The 17,168-nt window shown below is 41.3% G+C and overlaps 1 protein-coding gene across 1 annotated transcript in view; it reads right to left on the bottom strand.

Moving 5' to 3' along the window:
• Window positions 1-17,168, bottom strand: part of EIPR1 (EARP complex and GARP complex interacting protein 1) — a 316,345-nt gene that overhangs the window by 249,022 nt on the left and 50,155 nt on the right. The window contains exons 2-3 of the mRNA XM_068280351.1: window positions 11,552-11,635; window positions 5,892-6,024 (exon numbers count right to left, since the gene is read on the bottom strand). Coding sequence (XP_068136452.1) covers window positions 5,892-6,024; window positions 11,552-11,635 — 217 coding nt within the window. The remainder of the gene's footprint in view (window positions 1-5,891; window positions 6,025-11,551; window positions 11,636-17,168) is intronic.

Here is a 17,168-nt window from a genome sequence, read left to right as displayed (position 1 = left end):
GATTTTCGCCGCCGGACTAAGGAAGACGGGGGAAACCTCAATAGGATCCGGAGGCTTCCTCCACCCGAGGTGAGTACCCCCTAGGGGACGATTTTCATTACTGATTTTCTTTAAAACAAATGAACTGTTTAAAATAATAATCAGGAGAGATAGACAAATACAATGTGTGGGTTTAATGTACAATAGAAGGTATTTATATTAAAGCTATAATGTATGAAATTGGATAGTGTATTTTTTTCACCCCTTATTTTTCTTTTAAAATACATAGAAAATATGGTCATTAATAAAAACTAATAGCCACAAAAAGCCCAATTTGTTCTAAATAAAACAATATACTATATATATATATATATATATATATATATATATATATATATATATATATATATATATATATATATATATATATATATATATATAAAATTTAGTTGTGATAATCATTGATAAAGTTATTGCCAAAGTAATCAGAGCTGAGCTGAACTGTGAATATGATCAGGGTAGGGACGTGGTTAAAGTGGACCCGAACTCTTGCACAGAACAGAAGGAAAACCTATAGAAATGCACCATGTATGTATTTAGAGAGTTTAGCCTGTCTAATTACCTCTCATTTGTGACTAACCACAAGTTGTAATTTGATACCTCAGTTGTGTCAGCTGACTGGTACAACAGTGAGCTAATTGGTAGACACAGCATGTTAACAATATGTGTGCTTCCATGAAAGCAGAGAGAAGAAACACTGCAGATTAATTTCAGAATTGATAGCAGCTATAATAAATCAAAGTTTTTCTTTAAAGGTTATTATGCTGCTGCTTGCCTTTAAGAGCAGAGAGGAAGTTCTGAGTTCAGGTCCACCACCTTAAAGCTTAAAAAGCAGAGTGTCCAAATATTACCTTTATGGGTTGCAAAAGGCTTTGCAGCAAAAAATGTTTTAAAACATTTGGAAATGTGACCTGAAGCAGTCTGACCATTTGTAAAGGGAAGATATCAAAGATTTTGAAGGCCACATTTTTACGCTCTACTTTTGAAATCCAGACTGACAGCACACCTCATCTATCAATAAGTAATCTCTCAATCTAGTTTTGTTTTCTGATGTCCTGCCTGTCAGTACATCGGTACCAATGGGGTGAGTAGTTAGACAGGATGGTTGCTTATATTGGCTGGCTCCTTTGCCTTTTCCTAAATGGCTGTTTGATAGTTACTGACAGCTCCAGGCTGGAGGTAAAAACCAAAATCTCACTTGTTTTACTGTCTACTCTAGTCTTTGTGAATGGACAATATTGAGGTGTTTACCGCACAAGTCAGTAATTTACCTCACTAGTTTGTAATTTTACTTTCCCATGTGGCTAAGGTACAGGGAGTGCAGTGGAGCACTGAACACAATCAACATTCACTTGCTTTAAAGAGACACTGAAGCGGAAAAAAAAATGATGATATTATGATTTGTATGTGTAGCACAGCTAAGAAATAAAACATTAAGATCAGATACATCAGTCTAATTGTTTCCAGTACAGGAAGAGTTGAGAAACTCCAGTTGTTATCTCTATGCAAACAAGCTATTAAGCTCTCCGACTAAGGGCTGGTTCAGACGGGCGTTTTTGTGGCGTTTAACGCAGCGTTTCAGACGCAACGTTTTTTGGGATCTACTGCCATCCCATGCAAGTGAATGGGAGCGTTTAGAGCTGGCTTTTGCAGGCTTTCATGAAAGCCTGGCAGTAGATCCCAGCGTTGCGTCTAGTCTCAAAAGCAACATGCTGCTTTCAGAGGCAGTAAACGCGAGGAAACAATAGCAGAGACCAGAACTGCTAGCCTTCAACGCTTTTCAAAAGCTTTCAAAAGCTAGCTTTTAAACGCTGGCGTTTAAACGCTGGCGTTTGAACGCAATGCCAAGCAAAAGCTCAGCAGACGCCCGTGTGAACCAGCCCTAAGTTAGTCGTGGAGAGGGCTGTTATCTGACTTTTATTATCTCAACTGTTCCTGGACTATTTACTTTTCCTCTGCTAGAGGAGAGGTCATTACTTCACAGACTGCTCTGAAAGACTCATTTTGAATGCTGAGTGTTGTGTAATCTGCACAGAATAGAATGTAGAATGATGCAATGTTAGAAAAAACACTATATACCTGAAAATAAAAGTATGAGAATATTTTCTTTGCTGCTAATCTTCTAGTAATTATTCATAATACACAACCAATTCACTATATCATATTTTTTTTTTGCTTCAGTGTCTCTTTAAGCCTCATACACACGGGCTACAACTGTCGCCGCAACCACGCAACCATCGCTTGCCAGAGCTGTTGCCAGGCGATTGACTTGGCCAATCGCCGGCAACAGCTGTCGCAGCAACCTCGACGCAACTGTCGCTAATCCGCTGTGTGTATGCAGACTAGCGACAGCAACTCCATACACAATGTATGGGGGGGGGCAGGAACCTTCGGCGACAGCTTCCGCCGAATCTGTGTCCCTCTGTGCGCCGTTTGTACGGCTGTTGTACAAAGGGACCTGGCGACGAGCTGTCGATGCTGCTTTTTTTTTTTTTTTTTTTTCTTTAAGGCTCTTGCCACAGCGGTGGCTCGTGTGTATGAGCCATTAGAAAACAGTTCATCACTTTATTTTAAACTTAACTTGAAGCAGCATACTGCTACTGCTATTTTGCAAAATGTTTTGTTAAAACATTTTAAAAAAAGTGTCCAATAAAAAGCAAAAGTACCAAAAAACAGCAGAAGCAGCACACAAGATGTTTGAAAAGAATATCACTCCTCTCGGCTGTTTACTGCGGCACATTCACCATTATCAATGTGCCAAATGCAATGGAACCATTTGTTTTGTTTTTTATTTGGTGAACAGATCTGTCTGCGGCTTCTCACGTAATAAATAAATAATGTTTAAAAGTTATTGGCACTTTTACACAATGAGCATGGAAAAATAATTACCCCTCAAAAATATTCACATTTAGTTCTTTGCGGCCTGAAATAAAGTCACTCGCACACACACACAAATTCCAGCTGAATTTACTCAACACATTTTATTACAGACAAGTGGAAAATATTATAGCATTGGTTCTTGTAAAAAAATCAAACCAAAAAACCAACAACACAGCATCACTGAGATAACTAAAGCAGACAATCGTCCAAGAAGATGTTGGTTGAGATCTGGTGTGTGTATAGCTGCCTAACACTGTTGTTTGGAATGGTGAATCACTAAATGACAACCAATTAACAAATACCAAATACCATACGTAGAAACACACCATTTTCATACATACCACACATGCTTGTGCCCCGCCCATCCTCCTCTCTCCATTGAACAATACCCACTGCTCAGCTAGAGCCAAGTAGTATGTCTGTACGGTGCTTGTGCCCCACCCATCCTCCTCTCTCCACTGAACAATACCCACTGCTCAGCTACAGCCAAGAAGTATGTCTGTACAGTGCTTTTGCCCCGCCCATCCTCCTCTCTCCACTGAACAATACCCACAGCTCAGCTACAGCCAAGAAGTAGGTCTGTACGGTGCTTGTGCCCCTCCATCCTTCTCTCTCCATTGAAAAATACCCACTGCTCAGCTACAGCCAAGAAGTATGTCTGTACAGTGCTTTTGCCCCGCCCATCCTACTCTCCACACTGAACAATACCCACTGCTCAGCTACAGCAAAGAAGTATGTCTGTACAGTGCTTTTGCCCCGCCCATCCTCCTGTCTCCACTGAAAAATACCCACTGCTCAGCTACAACCAAGAAGTATGTCTGTACAGTGCTTGTGCCCCGCCCATCCTCCTCTCTCCATTGAACAATACCCACTGCTCAGCTACAACCAAGAAGTATGTCTGTATGGTTCTTGTGCCATAAAACGTTGCACCAATTGTTAAGGGTGAAATTTAAAGTGTACGTAAGATGACCTGAAAGAAAAAATTCACACATACCTGGGGCTTCCTCCAGCCCCCTTCGGCCTGATCAGTCCCTCGCCGCCCTCCTCCTCCGCCTTCTGGATCTTCCACAATCGTCCCGGTAATTTCAGCCAGTCGGCGCATGCGCAGTGCAGCGGCGTGCGCTCACTCGTCTCGTTCCTGTGACTGGGAGCGTACTGCGCAGGCACAGAACGCTCCTGGCCACAGGCGTGTGTGTGGGGCCGGGCATGGGCAGTAAGCCCCAACTCCCAAAGTTACCAGGAGCCATAGCAGATGATCCAGAAGACAGAAGACGGCAGCGAGGGACAGATCAGGCCGAAGGGGGCTGGATGAAGTCACAGGTATGTATGAATTCTTGCTTTTCAAGTCATCTCAGGTCCATTAGCATGTATACACACCTTTAGAGAAAACCCAAAAGAATGCCACACTAAGTTACAAAAGTAACCAGTGCCAAATAATTATGGAAATACGTTCTTATCAATTAAAATCTTCCCCATATTATCAATTGTATACAATGTAATAGCTTACAGCGAGTAAGCTTTTCATACATAACAAATAGTACAAAATATTAAAGAGACTCCGTAACAAAAATTGCATCCTGTTTTTTATCATCCTACAAGTTCCAAAAGCTATTCTAATGTGTTCTGGCTTACTGCAGCACGTTCTACTATCACCATCTCTGTAATAAATCAATGTATCTTTCCCTTGTCAGACTTGTCAGCCTGTGTCTGGAAGGCTGCCAAGTTCTTCAGTGTTGTGGTTCTGCTATGAATTCCCCCTTCCTGGCCCCTCTATGCACACTGCCTGTGTGTTATTTAGATTAGAGCAGCTTCTCTTTTCTCTCGTATCTTTTACAAGCTGGATAAATCGTCCTCTGAGCTGGCTGGGCTTTCACATACTGAAGAATTACAGACGAGGGCAAAGCTGTTTGCAGGAGAAAAAAGAGCGGCCTGAAACTTCAGTGCATGAGAGATGCAGGGAGAAAGAAACACAAATGATCTCTTGAGATTCAAAAGGAAGGCTGTGGACAGCCTGTTTGTGTATGGATGTATTTTCTATGTGTGGACATACTGTACATCAACCTACTTCCTGTTTTGGTGGCCATTTTGTTTGTTTATAAACAAACTTTTAAAAACTGTTTATAACCACTTTTAATGCGGCGAGGAGCGGCGAAATTGTGACAGAGGGTAATAGGAGATGTCCCCTAACGCACTGGTATGTTTACTTTTGTGAGATTTTAACAATACAGATTCTCTTTAAGACAAAAAGTAATGTACAAGAAGCCTAATTATGTAATACGGTACTGTACTATCAGAACTGGGTCAAATAAAGCATTGGGGGTGGGGGTGGGGGTTTATATACTCTACGTCAAGCGAGGTAAGTATTGAGGTAATTACAATTCAAGGATTAATCATGTAAACATAAAGACAATGCAATATATGTACATAAAATGACTGCTGGAGATGTATTGCAAATGGTAAAGAAATATAAAGTACTGAATGATATTGCAGTATAGTTTGATATTAATATAATAATATAGGGTGCTCATCTGTAAACAAAGAAGTCTCAATAGTAAAGTAAACTTATCTTGGTGCCTACTGGTATATGCAGTGTATATAACAACCAGGACTGTAGCATAATGAATATTGCTATGCAACCACCATTAACAAAGCAAGGAGAAAGGATCCGGCCTAGACTGTAGCGTGTCGTGCGCAGATCCCACTTCACCAGATGCCACATAAATAGAGCGGCTTCTTGCTTTAATATCATCTACCATATCTGTAGATAAGATATTATGTCAATCTAAAAACGACTAAGCTATCAGCTTCTACTTTCTGGAGTAAGGGTTTAATTCCCAATCCACAGTGCCTCTAATGGCTGCTTATCTGATCACATGACTCTCCTCATCTGTCAGCACGTTTTGCTCACAGCTGACTCTGCTGTCACGTCTGCTTTAAGCAGTTCCATTTCAGTGCAAACGAGGTTGACTTACTGTTATTGTAGCAGGTCGTAAGCACATTTCTATCTGCTGGGCTGGCGCTGATCTGCCAGATTTCCCCCGTGTGGTGCAGAAGAACGTTCTTATTGATGATGTTGTTCTCATCGTCAAAGTCTATTACGTGAATCTAAACATATGGAAGAAGAAGTTTAGAAGGCTTAAGATATAAAGACAAATTGCTTTGAAATCACTTCCTCAAACTGCAAGAAAGCAATATGGAATCCAAACTGATAAACTTGAGTACAAGTTTCAAAACTGGATGATGGGAGGCAATGTAAACACAACACAGGTAGTTAAAGAGACCCTGTAACAAAAAAAAGTTCCCCTGGGGAGTACTCACCTCGGGGGGGGGGGGGGGAAGCCTCAGGCTCCCAATGAGGCTTCCCCCTTCCCCGGTAGCTGTTCGGGGAGCTTGATCTCCACCGCCGGGGGACACAGGAAGCCGGGGAAGCCTCAGTAGGATCCGGAGGCTTCCCCCACCCGGGGCGAGTACCCCCCAGGGGAGATTTTTCTCAGTACAGGTTTTCTTTAAAGTGGGCTTTTGGTTTAAAGTGGGCCTGAACTCAGAACGTCCTCTCTACTCTAAAAGATACACAGCATCACTGTAATAGTGTGTTTTCGGCACAGACCTGTTTGTGTCTATAAAAGTTATCCTTATACTTAAAGAGGAACTTTAACCCAGGATTGAACTTCATACCAATCAGCAGCTGATACCCCCTTTCCCATGAGAAATCTTTACCTTTTCTCAAATAGATCATCAGGGGGTCTGTATGGCTGATATTGTGGTGAAACCCCTCCCCACAGTGTGATGTCATGACCATGGTCCTGACAGTTTGCCGTCTGTGTACCTTGTTGCATGGTGGGAAATAACAGCTTTTTTCCAACTGTCAAGCAAGCAATATCTCCCTCATTCCGTAAAGATCACATTGGGATAATGTCAACACTAGTGATACATTTCAGAATGTAAATCAGGGAGAGGAAACAAAATTACAATGGGCAAACACTGATTAAATAATCTGTAAATGAATATTGTAAATAATTAGCAATTTTATCCATTAAAGAGAAACCATGACCAAGAATTGAACTTCATCCTAATCAGTAGCTGATACCGCCTTTCTCATGAAAAATATTTTCCTTGTCTCAAGGACCATGGTCCTGGCAGTTTCTGGTTTGTGAACCTTGTTGCATTGTGGGAAATAGCTGTTTACAGCTGTTTCCAACTGCCAAAAAAGCCACCAGCAGCCACTTCCAGTGACATCACCTGCCAGCAGTAACAATGTCACCATGTGATAAATGCCAGAAGGTAAATCAGGGAGAAGAAAGATTTTACAATGAGCAAACACTGAATAAATCATTTATACATACAGTGATTTGCAAAAGTATTCAGCCCCCTTGAAGTTTTCCACATTTTGTCATATTACTGCCACAAACATGAATCAATTTTATTGGAATTCTCCGTGAAAGACCAATACAAAGTGGTGTAGAAGTGGAACAAAAATCATCCATGATTCCAAACTTTTTTTTACAAATAAATAACTGCAAAGTGGGGTGTGCGTAATTATTCAGCCCCTTTTAGTCTGAGTACAGTCAGTTGCCCATAGACATTGCCTGATGAGTGCTAATGCCTAAATAGAGTGCACCTGTGTGTAATCTAATGTCAGTACAAATACAGCTGCTCTGTGACAGCCTCAGAGGTTCTTTAAGAGAATATTGAGAGCAACAACACCATGAAGTCCAAAGAACTCACCAGACAGGTCAGGGATAAAGTTATTAAGAAATTTAAAAAGCAAGCTTAGGCTACAAAAAGATTTCCAAAGCCTTGAACATCCCACGGAGCACTGTTCAAGAGATCATTCAGAAATGGAAGGAGTATGGCACCAGGGTCGGACTGGGCCACAGTAGTACAGTTTTTCCCTCGGTGGGCCCTGCCTCCAGGTCTCTGGTGGGCCCCCCTCCTTGTCTGACAGAGCTCCAATTGCTGCCTGCAGCACAAAAATTCTCTTCTCAGTGCTGTAATCACTCATGCTGAGAACAGTGGCGTAGCTAAGGAGCTGCAAGCCTCGATGCAAATTTTACAATGGGGCCCCCCAAGCACTCTATACATAACAATTGATATGACGCACCAAAACCTGCCAATGGCAACTACAGTGTTAGAGGTGCAAGAAGGGGATGGGAAATAGCTTGTTAATGATTACCACTGTTCAAAGTATCTATAGAAGTGATTATTATGAGCACAGGACCAATAGAGAGGTAATACTGTAGTTGAGGGAGGGCCCTTCGGAGCCCCTTTGGCCCAAGGGCCCCGATACGGTCGCAACCTCTGCAAAGAAGGACATTACTTTACATTGAAGGAGGGGACTCTATGCAAAGTGTTGCTGAGCAGCAGTGTCTCTGAATTACAATGCTGCTAAGATCATGTACATTTGGCCCTGTCCGTAATACATCGTGACCACGCCCACCTTCTGGTGCATGGTCACGCCCTTTTTCCCCCGCAATCATGGGATGTGTGGGCCCCAGGTTGAAATTTCTTTGGTGGACCCCCAGTGTCCCAGTCCGACCCTGTATGGCACAACTGTAAACCTACCAAGACAAGGCCGTCCACCTCAACTCACAGGCCGAACAAGGAGAGCGCTAATCAGTAATGCAGTCAGGAGGCCCATGGTGACTCTGGACGAGCTGCAGAGATCTACAGCTCAGATGGGGGAATCTGTCCATAGGACAACTATTAGTTGTGCACTGCACAAAGTTGGCCTTTATGGAAGAGTGGCAAGAAGAAAGGCATTGTTAACAGAAAAGCATAAGAAGTCCCGTTTTCAGTTTGCCACAAGCCATGTGGGGGACACAGCAAACATGTGGAAGAAGGTGCTCTGGTCAGATGAGACCAAAACGGAACCTTTTGGCCAAAATGCAAAACGCTATATGTGGCGGAAAACTAACACTGCACATCACTCTGAACACACTGTCAAATATGGTGGTGGCAGCATCGTGCTCTGGGGGTGCTTCTCTTCAACAGGGACAGGGAAGTTGGTCAGAGTTGATGGGAAGATGGATGGAGCCAAATACAAGGCAATCTTGGAAGAAAACCTCTTGGAGTCTGCAAAAAACTTGAGACTGGGGTGAGGTTCACCTTCCAGCAGGACAACAACCCTAAACATAAAGCCAGGGCAACAATGGAATGGTTTAAAACAAAACATATCCATGTGTTAGAATGGCTCAGTCAAAGTCCAGATCTAAATCCAATCGAGGATCTGATCTGAAGCAAGATCTGAAAACTGCTGTTCACAAACACTGTCCATCTAATCTGACTGAGCTGGAGCTGTTTTGCAAAGAAGAATGGGCAAGGATTTCAGTCTCTAGATGTGCAAAGCTGGTAGAGACATACCCTAAAAGACTGGCAGCTGTAATTGCAGCAAAAAGGTGGTTCTACAAAGTATTGACTCAGGGGGCTAAATAATTACGCACACCCCACTTTGCAGTTTTGTTTTTTTTAAAAGGTTTGGAATCATGTATTTTCGTCCCACTTCTCACATGTACACCACTTTGTATTGGTCTTTCATGTGGAATTGCAATAAAATTGATGCATGTTTGTGGCAGTAATGTGACAAAATGTGGAAAACTTTAAGCGGGCATATACTTTTGCAAACCACTGTAATTATTGTAAAAATGAAGCACTTTATTACATTATTTTTACTGGAGTTCCTCTAAGTTATTTTACACTACAGTTACTCTTTAAAGTAGTATTTAGGGAGAGGTTCAGCAAGGGAGTTACTTGGTCTGGATGAAGTCCTATTCAGTTGTTCAATGACATATGACATTGCCCATGCATAACGTCCAACTTTTTCGAACAACTTGTCGTCTGACTTGTTGTTTGAACTACTTGGAGTGCAAACAACAAGTCATTCAGATGTCATGTATACACTGACCAACAAAGTGGCTGATATGCCAATTTACTTAATTTACATGTCGTTTAACCAACTTGATAATGATCAATGGACTGGATAGAACAAAGGACTACATTAAATTACTGATCAAATGACTTGTTGTTTGAATGTCTGTTAGTTGGACAAACGACTAAAAATCATTTGTACACATGTATGGACCTAACAGTCGTTTGAACGGCAGTTGGTCTATCAGACCTGAGCAGATTGGGCAAACTGGCTGTCATCAGTCGCTCGACAGCGTGTCCTTTAGTCGTTTATCCAACTAACAGACATCCAAACAACAAGTCGTTTGATCAACCATTTAAAGCGGATCGACGCGGGGCAGAACGGCTGCTGGGAGCTTAGGGAAGCCCCAGGTAAGTGAAACTGTTTGTTTTTAATGGAATTAAAGTCCCACTTTAATCTAGTCCATTGTTCTTGTTCAATTGTTGTTGGTTAAACGACTTGTAAATTAGCATATCAGCTGCTTTGTTGGTCTGTGTGTAAATGACGTCTGAATGACTTATTTAACCATTTAAGCTAGTCCATTGTGCTATCCAGTCCATTGTACATTATCAAGTTGGTTAAACAACATGTAAATTAGCATATCAGACGCTTTGTTGGTCAGTATGTACAGGACGTCTGAACAATTGTTGTTTGCACTCCAAGTAGTTCAAACAACAAGTTGTTCGAAATAATTGAACACATATACGCACATTTAGAATCACTGTTCATTGTAATCTCCTTGAAGTAATAATTAGATTTTCGAGTGCTACAATGTTGATCTTCGTAAAGTAATACTCAGATTTGTTGAGCACTACAATACACTTTATTTTGTCTGCCAGCTGGATAGTAATGTTTGGGCCCCTGCTTAGTGATAAAATCAAAGATTTAGACATCCACGTAGAAGCAAAGAAACCTGTATGTAGTCCATTGTACTGAGGAGTGCAACCATCTGAAACCTGTAGAATTCAAGTACGGAAGACCAGACAATACCTGAGAAAGTATGGGCAAGCAGAGGACGGCTTAGTCTAGAGACCAAGGCCCATAAAGGCAATTAACTTTTTCTCCTGATAATTTTCACACTCCCTTTAAATTAACTTTAAAGCATTTAACAATTGAAAAAGTTCACAACCTAAAGGTTGGTAAAAAAGTACTATCAAAATTATTTTGAGTATTTTCTTGCTTGCTAGTGGTTTAAAAGGCATTTAATGACAAGGTGTGAAAATATCACCTAGGAGAAAACTTAAAATAAAAAGTTATTTGCATATGGGCCCAAGTGTCAGGGGTAGAGCTACCTTCTCGAAGAGAATAAACGCTCTTTAGAGGTTGGTGAGGTGCACATTTTGACAGAGTAGAAACAGAATTTTATGCAGGATGAAACACTGGAACAACCATCGAAAAACAGGGGAAGGAGTCAACAACACAGTTTATTATCCACATAAAATTATGTTTTACCCTCCTTATCTGGACATTTTATAGATAATGCTCCCAGAGGGAAGGCACTTTAACAATTTACATCTACTTACGAAGTGTGAATTAGCTAGCGTGATGGTTGAGTTATTTGTATTGCCTAAACTTAAAAAACTGTCCTGGTATCGCCTCTTCTCTTTGTAGTGGAGAACTTGAGTGGTGAAATGTCTTCTAGTTCACAACAAAGCATCCAGTACAAGCTATATTTTTTGGGGGGCTTTAGAATGATTTCATTTATTTGTAAGAATGGGAGCAACATACCTGGTTGTCATATTTCAGAGACTGCGTTCCAACCAAAAACCTTATGGCATCCGTTTCAGCAGTCTGAGCAGATAGGGCTCGGGCCTAAAAATAAAATAAAGAAAAATCTTCTAAAACACATTATAATAAAGCTGACACAAATCATTTAGAAGAATATATACAAAAAACAAAAAAAAAAAAAAAAAAAAACTTAGAATATTGTGGTGTAAATACTCCTCATGTGTAGTGTTGTGTTGGTCCTTCGTGTACTGCCAAAACAGTCCTCCTTGTACTCTCCTTAAAGTGGATCCGAGATGAAAAACTAACTATAACAAGTAACTTGTCTATTTATCTTATCTAAAGTTTATATAGCTTGCACAGCAAATCTAGCTGCAAAAAGCGTAACAGTTTATGATTATTTACTCCTGTGATACAATGAGGACAGCCATGTTCTGTTTGTCACATTACACACAGGCAAGCTGATAGCATCTCCAGCCCTCAGCCTGTGAAAACTTCACCACTCCCCTCTCCTCCTCTCTCCTCCCCTCTGCCTCTGAAATCTCTGGCTAGTAACCTCCTCCTCCCCAGACAGCTCCCATAAGCCTTTGCTACTAAGGCTCAAAGTGCCAAGGTTCTCTGGAGAAGCTATTTGTGAGGCTTGTTTAGTTTATAGGGAATTAGAGTATTAAAACAAAACCAAAAAAGTATTTGGCTTGAGGAATACCCTATAATCTATATGTAAGGAACACAATTATGCAATGAGTAAAAGTTTATCTCAGATCCACTTTAAAGGGAACTCAAGGAGAGAAGGATATGGAGGCTACCATATTACTTCCTTATAAACAATGCCACAGCCTGGCAGCCATATTGCTGTAGTGTCCGAGTCAATACCCTGGAACAAGTATATGGATAATCCAGCAAAAACTGAGTCAACTGAGTCAGAGTACCTGTTCTGCTGCATGCATGTTCAGGGTCTATGGCTAAAAGTATTAAACACACAGGACCAGAAGGACTGCCAGGCAACTAGTATTGTTTAAAAGGAAATAAATATGGCAGCCTCCATATCCCTCTCACCACAGGTTCCCTTTAAGTATCTGCCAAGACTTTTGTAGCCAACTCTTTAAAGGACAACTGAAGTGAGGAGAATATGGAGGCTGCCATATTTATTTCCTTTTACACAATACCAGTTGCATGGCAGTCCTGCTGATCCATTTGGCTACAGTAGTGTTTGAATAACACCAGAAACAACATGCAGCTAATCTTTGTCAGATCTGTCAATAATGTCAGAAACACCTGATCTGCTGCATGCTTGTTCAGGGTTTATGGCTAAAATATTAGAGGCAGAAGATCAACAGGACAGCCAGGTAACTGGTATTGTTTAAAAGGAAATTTATATGGCAGCCTCCATATCCCTCTTGTTACAGCTGATCCTGTAATTTCCAAGGTGGAACCTCACTGTATTAGACATATTTTTCCAGTATGTAAATTACCACAGATGCTCAATTTTACGGAGGGAATTTGGTGGCCAAAATAAATGTGATTCTTTATACAAGGCCACCTCTTTCATTAGCTTCATGCATCCTAGTTGCGATAGTCATGTGACCATTGTAGGCACGTTCGGTGGGGGATAGAGGTAAGAATAAGAACTCTGACAGGTCTGTGGCTGAGCTGCCCCTTATGGAGCAAGCTGTGATACGCTTTGTGTTCTAACAACTTCCTTTCATGGTCAGCATTAAAGGAACACTATCAAACCAAGTGCTCTAAAATGACAATGTACAAATAATGTCCAAGTAGCTGTGTAAACATTTTACTACTGTTCATGCTAAATATCAGAGGCAAAAGCTGTAATTCACTGTGTGTAGATTTTAGCAACGTTTAGAATTTAGAATGTCTTATATGCAGAGGTGAATCTTTGCAGTCTGACATGCTAAGAGCAGTGTCATATTGAAGCAGAGTTATATGCAATGGCTCTGGTATCAGGTTTCACACGCTACAAATGTTTATGTTGCATATAAGGTGCTTTCTGCAGAGAGCTCTCAGAGACAGCTGCTAACAGCTTTCTCTCACACACAGGATTAACAGATGGGAGTGTGAGGGAATCCCCCTCCTCTCAAGGTTCACTGGCCCGTCAGAATCAGACTGAAGGTTCATACACACCTACCAACTATCTGTCCAACTATCTGCAAAAACTTGTCTGTTAAGCCCCATACAACTTTTGTTGTGAAACAAGTTGAAACAACTAAAAAAAAAGTATTTTGCTATTGTTTAGACAGCTGATAAGACTGATAAGAAGTCAATCAAACTGTTGTTGTGCTGCATAAAAGACCGCTATTGAGCGTGTGAATGGGGCATAACAGACAAGTTGGCAGATCGTTTGACAGAAAGTTGGTAGGCGTGTATGAACCTTAATCGGCATCAGGGAAGTGTGAAAGGAATTTGATAACAGTAAACAAACAGATTAGCAGTCAAGTGTATACCCATGCTTAACAGCACTTCCCAAACAATGTCTATCTAAATTGAAAAAAAAACCATGTTATTCGATAGTGTTCCTTATGTTTTCCCACAATGTCCTCAATTCACTAAGCATTACCGCATTCGGTAATGCAGAGAATTTCTGATTTTACCAATCCCTGAGCCAAATTCCAATTCACTAAACCAGTTACCACACTGAAAAGTAAAATTAGCAACTTGTAAGCTGTAATCACTAGATATATTTTAACATATAAATACAGCAGCTATGCAAGAAAATGCAATGGCAGCTTTCAGAGCAGATAAACTGTACTTGGAGAATGTGTAATTTGTAAACAGACAATATTATTTGTTCACAAAAGCAAATATTTTAAGTGTATGGGTAATAAAAAGTAGGAACACATTTTTATTGAATGTTAAGTCAGAGTTTTATCCCACTTTAAGCATATATTTCATACAGATTGATGATTGTTAAACTGTAACGAGTATGCAAAACTTTCGAGCATCCAATAGTAAGTGAGCATTTACAAGTATGACTACACTTAATCCCTTAAGGTTGAACCCCGATCGGTCTGTGTGAGAGGTCATCATAATCATACTTGCCGGGTATTCCCTGTAGTCGACTCAGTCATGACATTTACTAAATGGATTTTGCCAGTTGCTAATTGCCTGCAGTTGAAACCGTTTACCAAAACCTATTAACTCTATTTTAATTGCCGCTTCATGTAAATATACGGAACGTGACCCTAACAGAACAGAAAGAAATGCTACATTAATGATGTTTTCCCTTCCTTTTAAGATTTCTGTAAAGAAAATAATATAATTATGGGGTGCAGTGGTTCTCTTTTCTCTAGAGAGTTGCTTTCAATTTCTTATTTCCCTTTGTAGTGTTCGCTCTCCTTTAATTAACTTACATTGCTGTAACCAGTCGCCAATCCACTCCTTCCTATCTAGTATATATGCTTACTGTAATGTGTGTTTGTGGCTGGGAAGTGCAGGGTAGACTGAGATTTTATCCAGGGAGAGTCCGGACAAAACTTTATAGTTTATACTAAGGCCCACTGTTTAATCTTGCTTTATCTTTTTTGATAAATGTGATTATGCCATGAGAAGTTATGTTCAATTGAGGTGGAATCTGTTTGATACTGGTGGAAGTGAGAGCGGCATACCCATGTAATAAGGGTTTGAGAACACTGATGGTTGCATGAGCTGGACAGATCACAGAAGCAGTAGAGGCAGCAGAGGGGCCATATCCTCTCAACCTGATAGGAGACTCCTGTAGTAAGCGTCTGTGTGTCTGGTAAATGAATAGCAGTGGAGTTTACTGGTGGGGGAACATCTTTCTAATGTCGGGTACACACTATAAGATTTCATGGTCGATTTACTGTCAGATCGATTATTTCCAACATGACCAATTTGTTTTCCGATCGCTTTCCGGGCATTTTCCGATTGATTTTCTGATCACCTATTTAGCCTTTTTGTCCCCAGACTAAAAGTCCTTTGCACAGGGGAGGGGAGGAGGGCAGAAATGGCACAGGGGGACTTAAGGAGGCAAAAAGACAGAAGGAGGCACAAAGCATGACAGGAGGCACAAAGGGTGAGAGAAGGGGGCAGAGGGACGCATAAGGGTATAGAAGGAGGCACAAAGGGTAATAAAAGAAGGCACATAGGACAGAGGGACACAGTAGAGGCTGCCTGCAACTTACACTATCTGTACCTCGCGAGGTCTGCTCTCCAGGGACCGGCAATGCAGATGTTCTTCAGGACACATAACTTCCTGCTGCTGCACAAAGACAGCAGAAGCATCAGGGGAGGTGGGGCTTCATTTGGGACAGGGCTTAATACAGGGACATGACGCCCCACAGGACCAATGGCTCTCAAGGCAATGGCCTGGAATGCCTTTGGTTAAAAACCCTGCACGCATTTAAAGATTACGGCAGACCAAAATTTGTTCCAAGCTGTTTACCCAAGCCTTGAACGTCCTACAATGTGAATCACTATTCCGTTAGCACAACGGAGAGTGGCATAAACAGGTTTACCAACCTCCTCGTCAAACCCCCGCAAAGGAATCTGTGAGCGGTACTGCACATCAACCGGACAGTCATTACGGCGGAAACCCTTAACCTTGGTTAACCACTGTTATTTTATCACATGATAAATAAGACAGGGTGGTTATTTGGGAATACAATCGTATTGTTTTGACCGTTCCAGTTGATACGGAGGTCATAAACAAGAGACAGGGACATAAATCAGAGATCTGTAAGAAGCGCTCTCTGTGCTGTGAAATGGAATCAGTGGGTTTGCAGCTGGCAGACCCCAGAGACTCAAAGGAAAAAATAGAAAGAGAGAACGGGGGAAAAAAGCGCAGACTGTCTCTCAGCACTGCTTGTCAAAGCCTCACACTTTTTCACCCTCCCACTCCTTGTACATAAGCCTCTGATCACAAAAACAAAAGCTGTCTGAACCCTACTGAGACACGTAAGTGCTATCAGATTTGAAGCTTTGGGGAGCAGCCTACAATCCGGCTGCACAGTGTAAGACTGCACGTCAAAAATATGACACGCAAAGAGCAAAAGCCGGTGGAATATTAACATGCAAACCCATGCCACATGCTGACACACACAGCTGCAGAGAGCAGGGGAAAAATATCTCCTATGCAGGGCTGGGGAAAGAAAGATTATGCAATCCCACCAGGAAAACAGAATATATACCACACTAATGAGATTCTCACTGTATGTCTGTGATGTATAGGGGACACTTGTGTTCTGTTCCTCACTGCCTTACACGCAGCCTTCACACTCTCACACAATCATGGGGAAATGTAAGTATACCTGATGAACATTTTTCAATTTCTTCAGCACATTTTTAACAATACAGTCCATCAAAAAGCAGGAGATGCAACAAATGTAAAGCAAAATTCAAAACTTTAATTCCACTGCGCAAGTTAAATATAAATGCAAAGTTGGTATGCTGAATGCTGATGCTCGCTTCAACACCTGGGGATAGAATCAGGTGCATGCACTGGATTGGAAGGTTGTTACAGACGGATCAGTTTATCTGCGCACGGCGGACAGCATGCTTCTAATAAGCACCTGTGTTGATTTTCGGTAAGCAGGTAACCCAGTGATCAATAAGGTGCCCTATGTGGCTAGTAGCTGATTTGCTACTA

Source organism: Hyperolius riggenbachi, chromosome 4, assembly GCF_040937935.1.
Source record: "Hyperolius riggenbachi isolate aHypRig1 chromosome 4, aHypRig1.pri, whole genome shotgun sequence".
Taxonomy (NCBI): domain Eukaryota; kingdom Metazoa; phylum Chordata; class Amphibia; order Anura; family Hyperoliidae; genus Hyperolius; species Hyperolius riggenbachi.
Note: the sequence above shows the minus strand (reverse complement) of the source record. Positions and strands in the feature narration are given on the sequence as shown.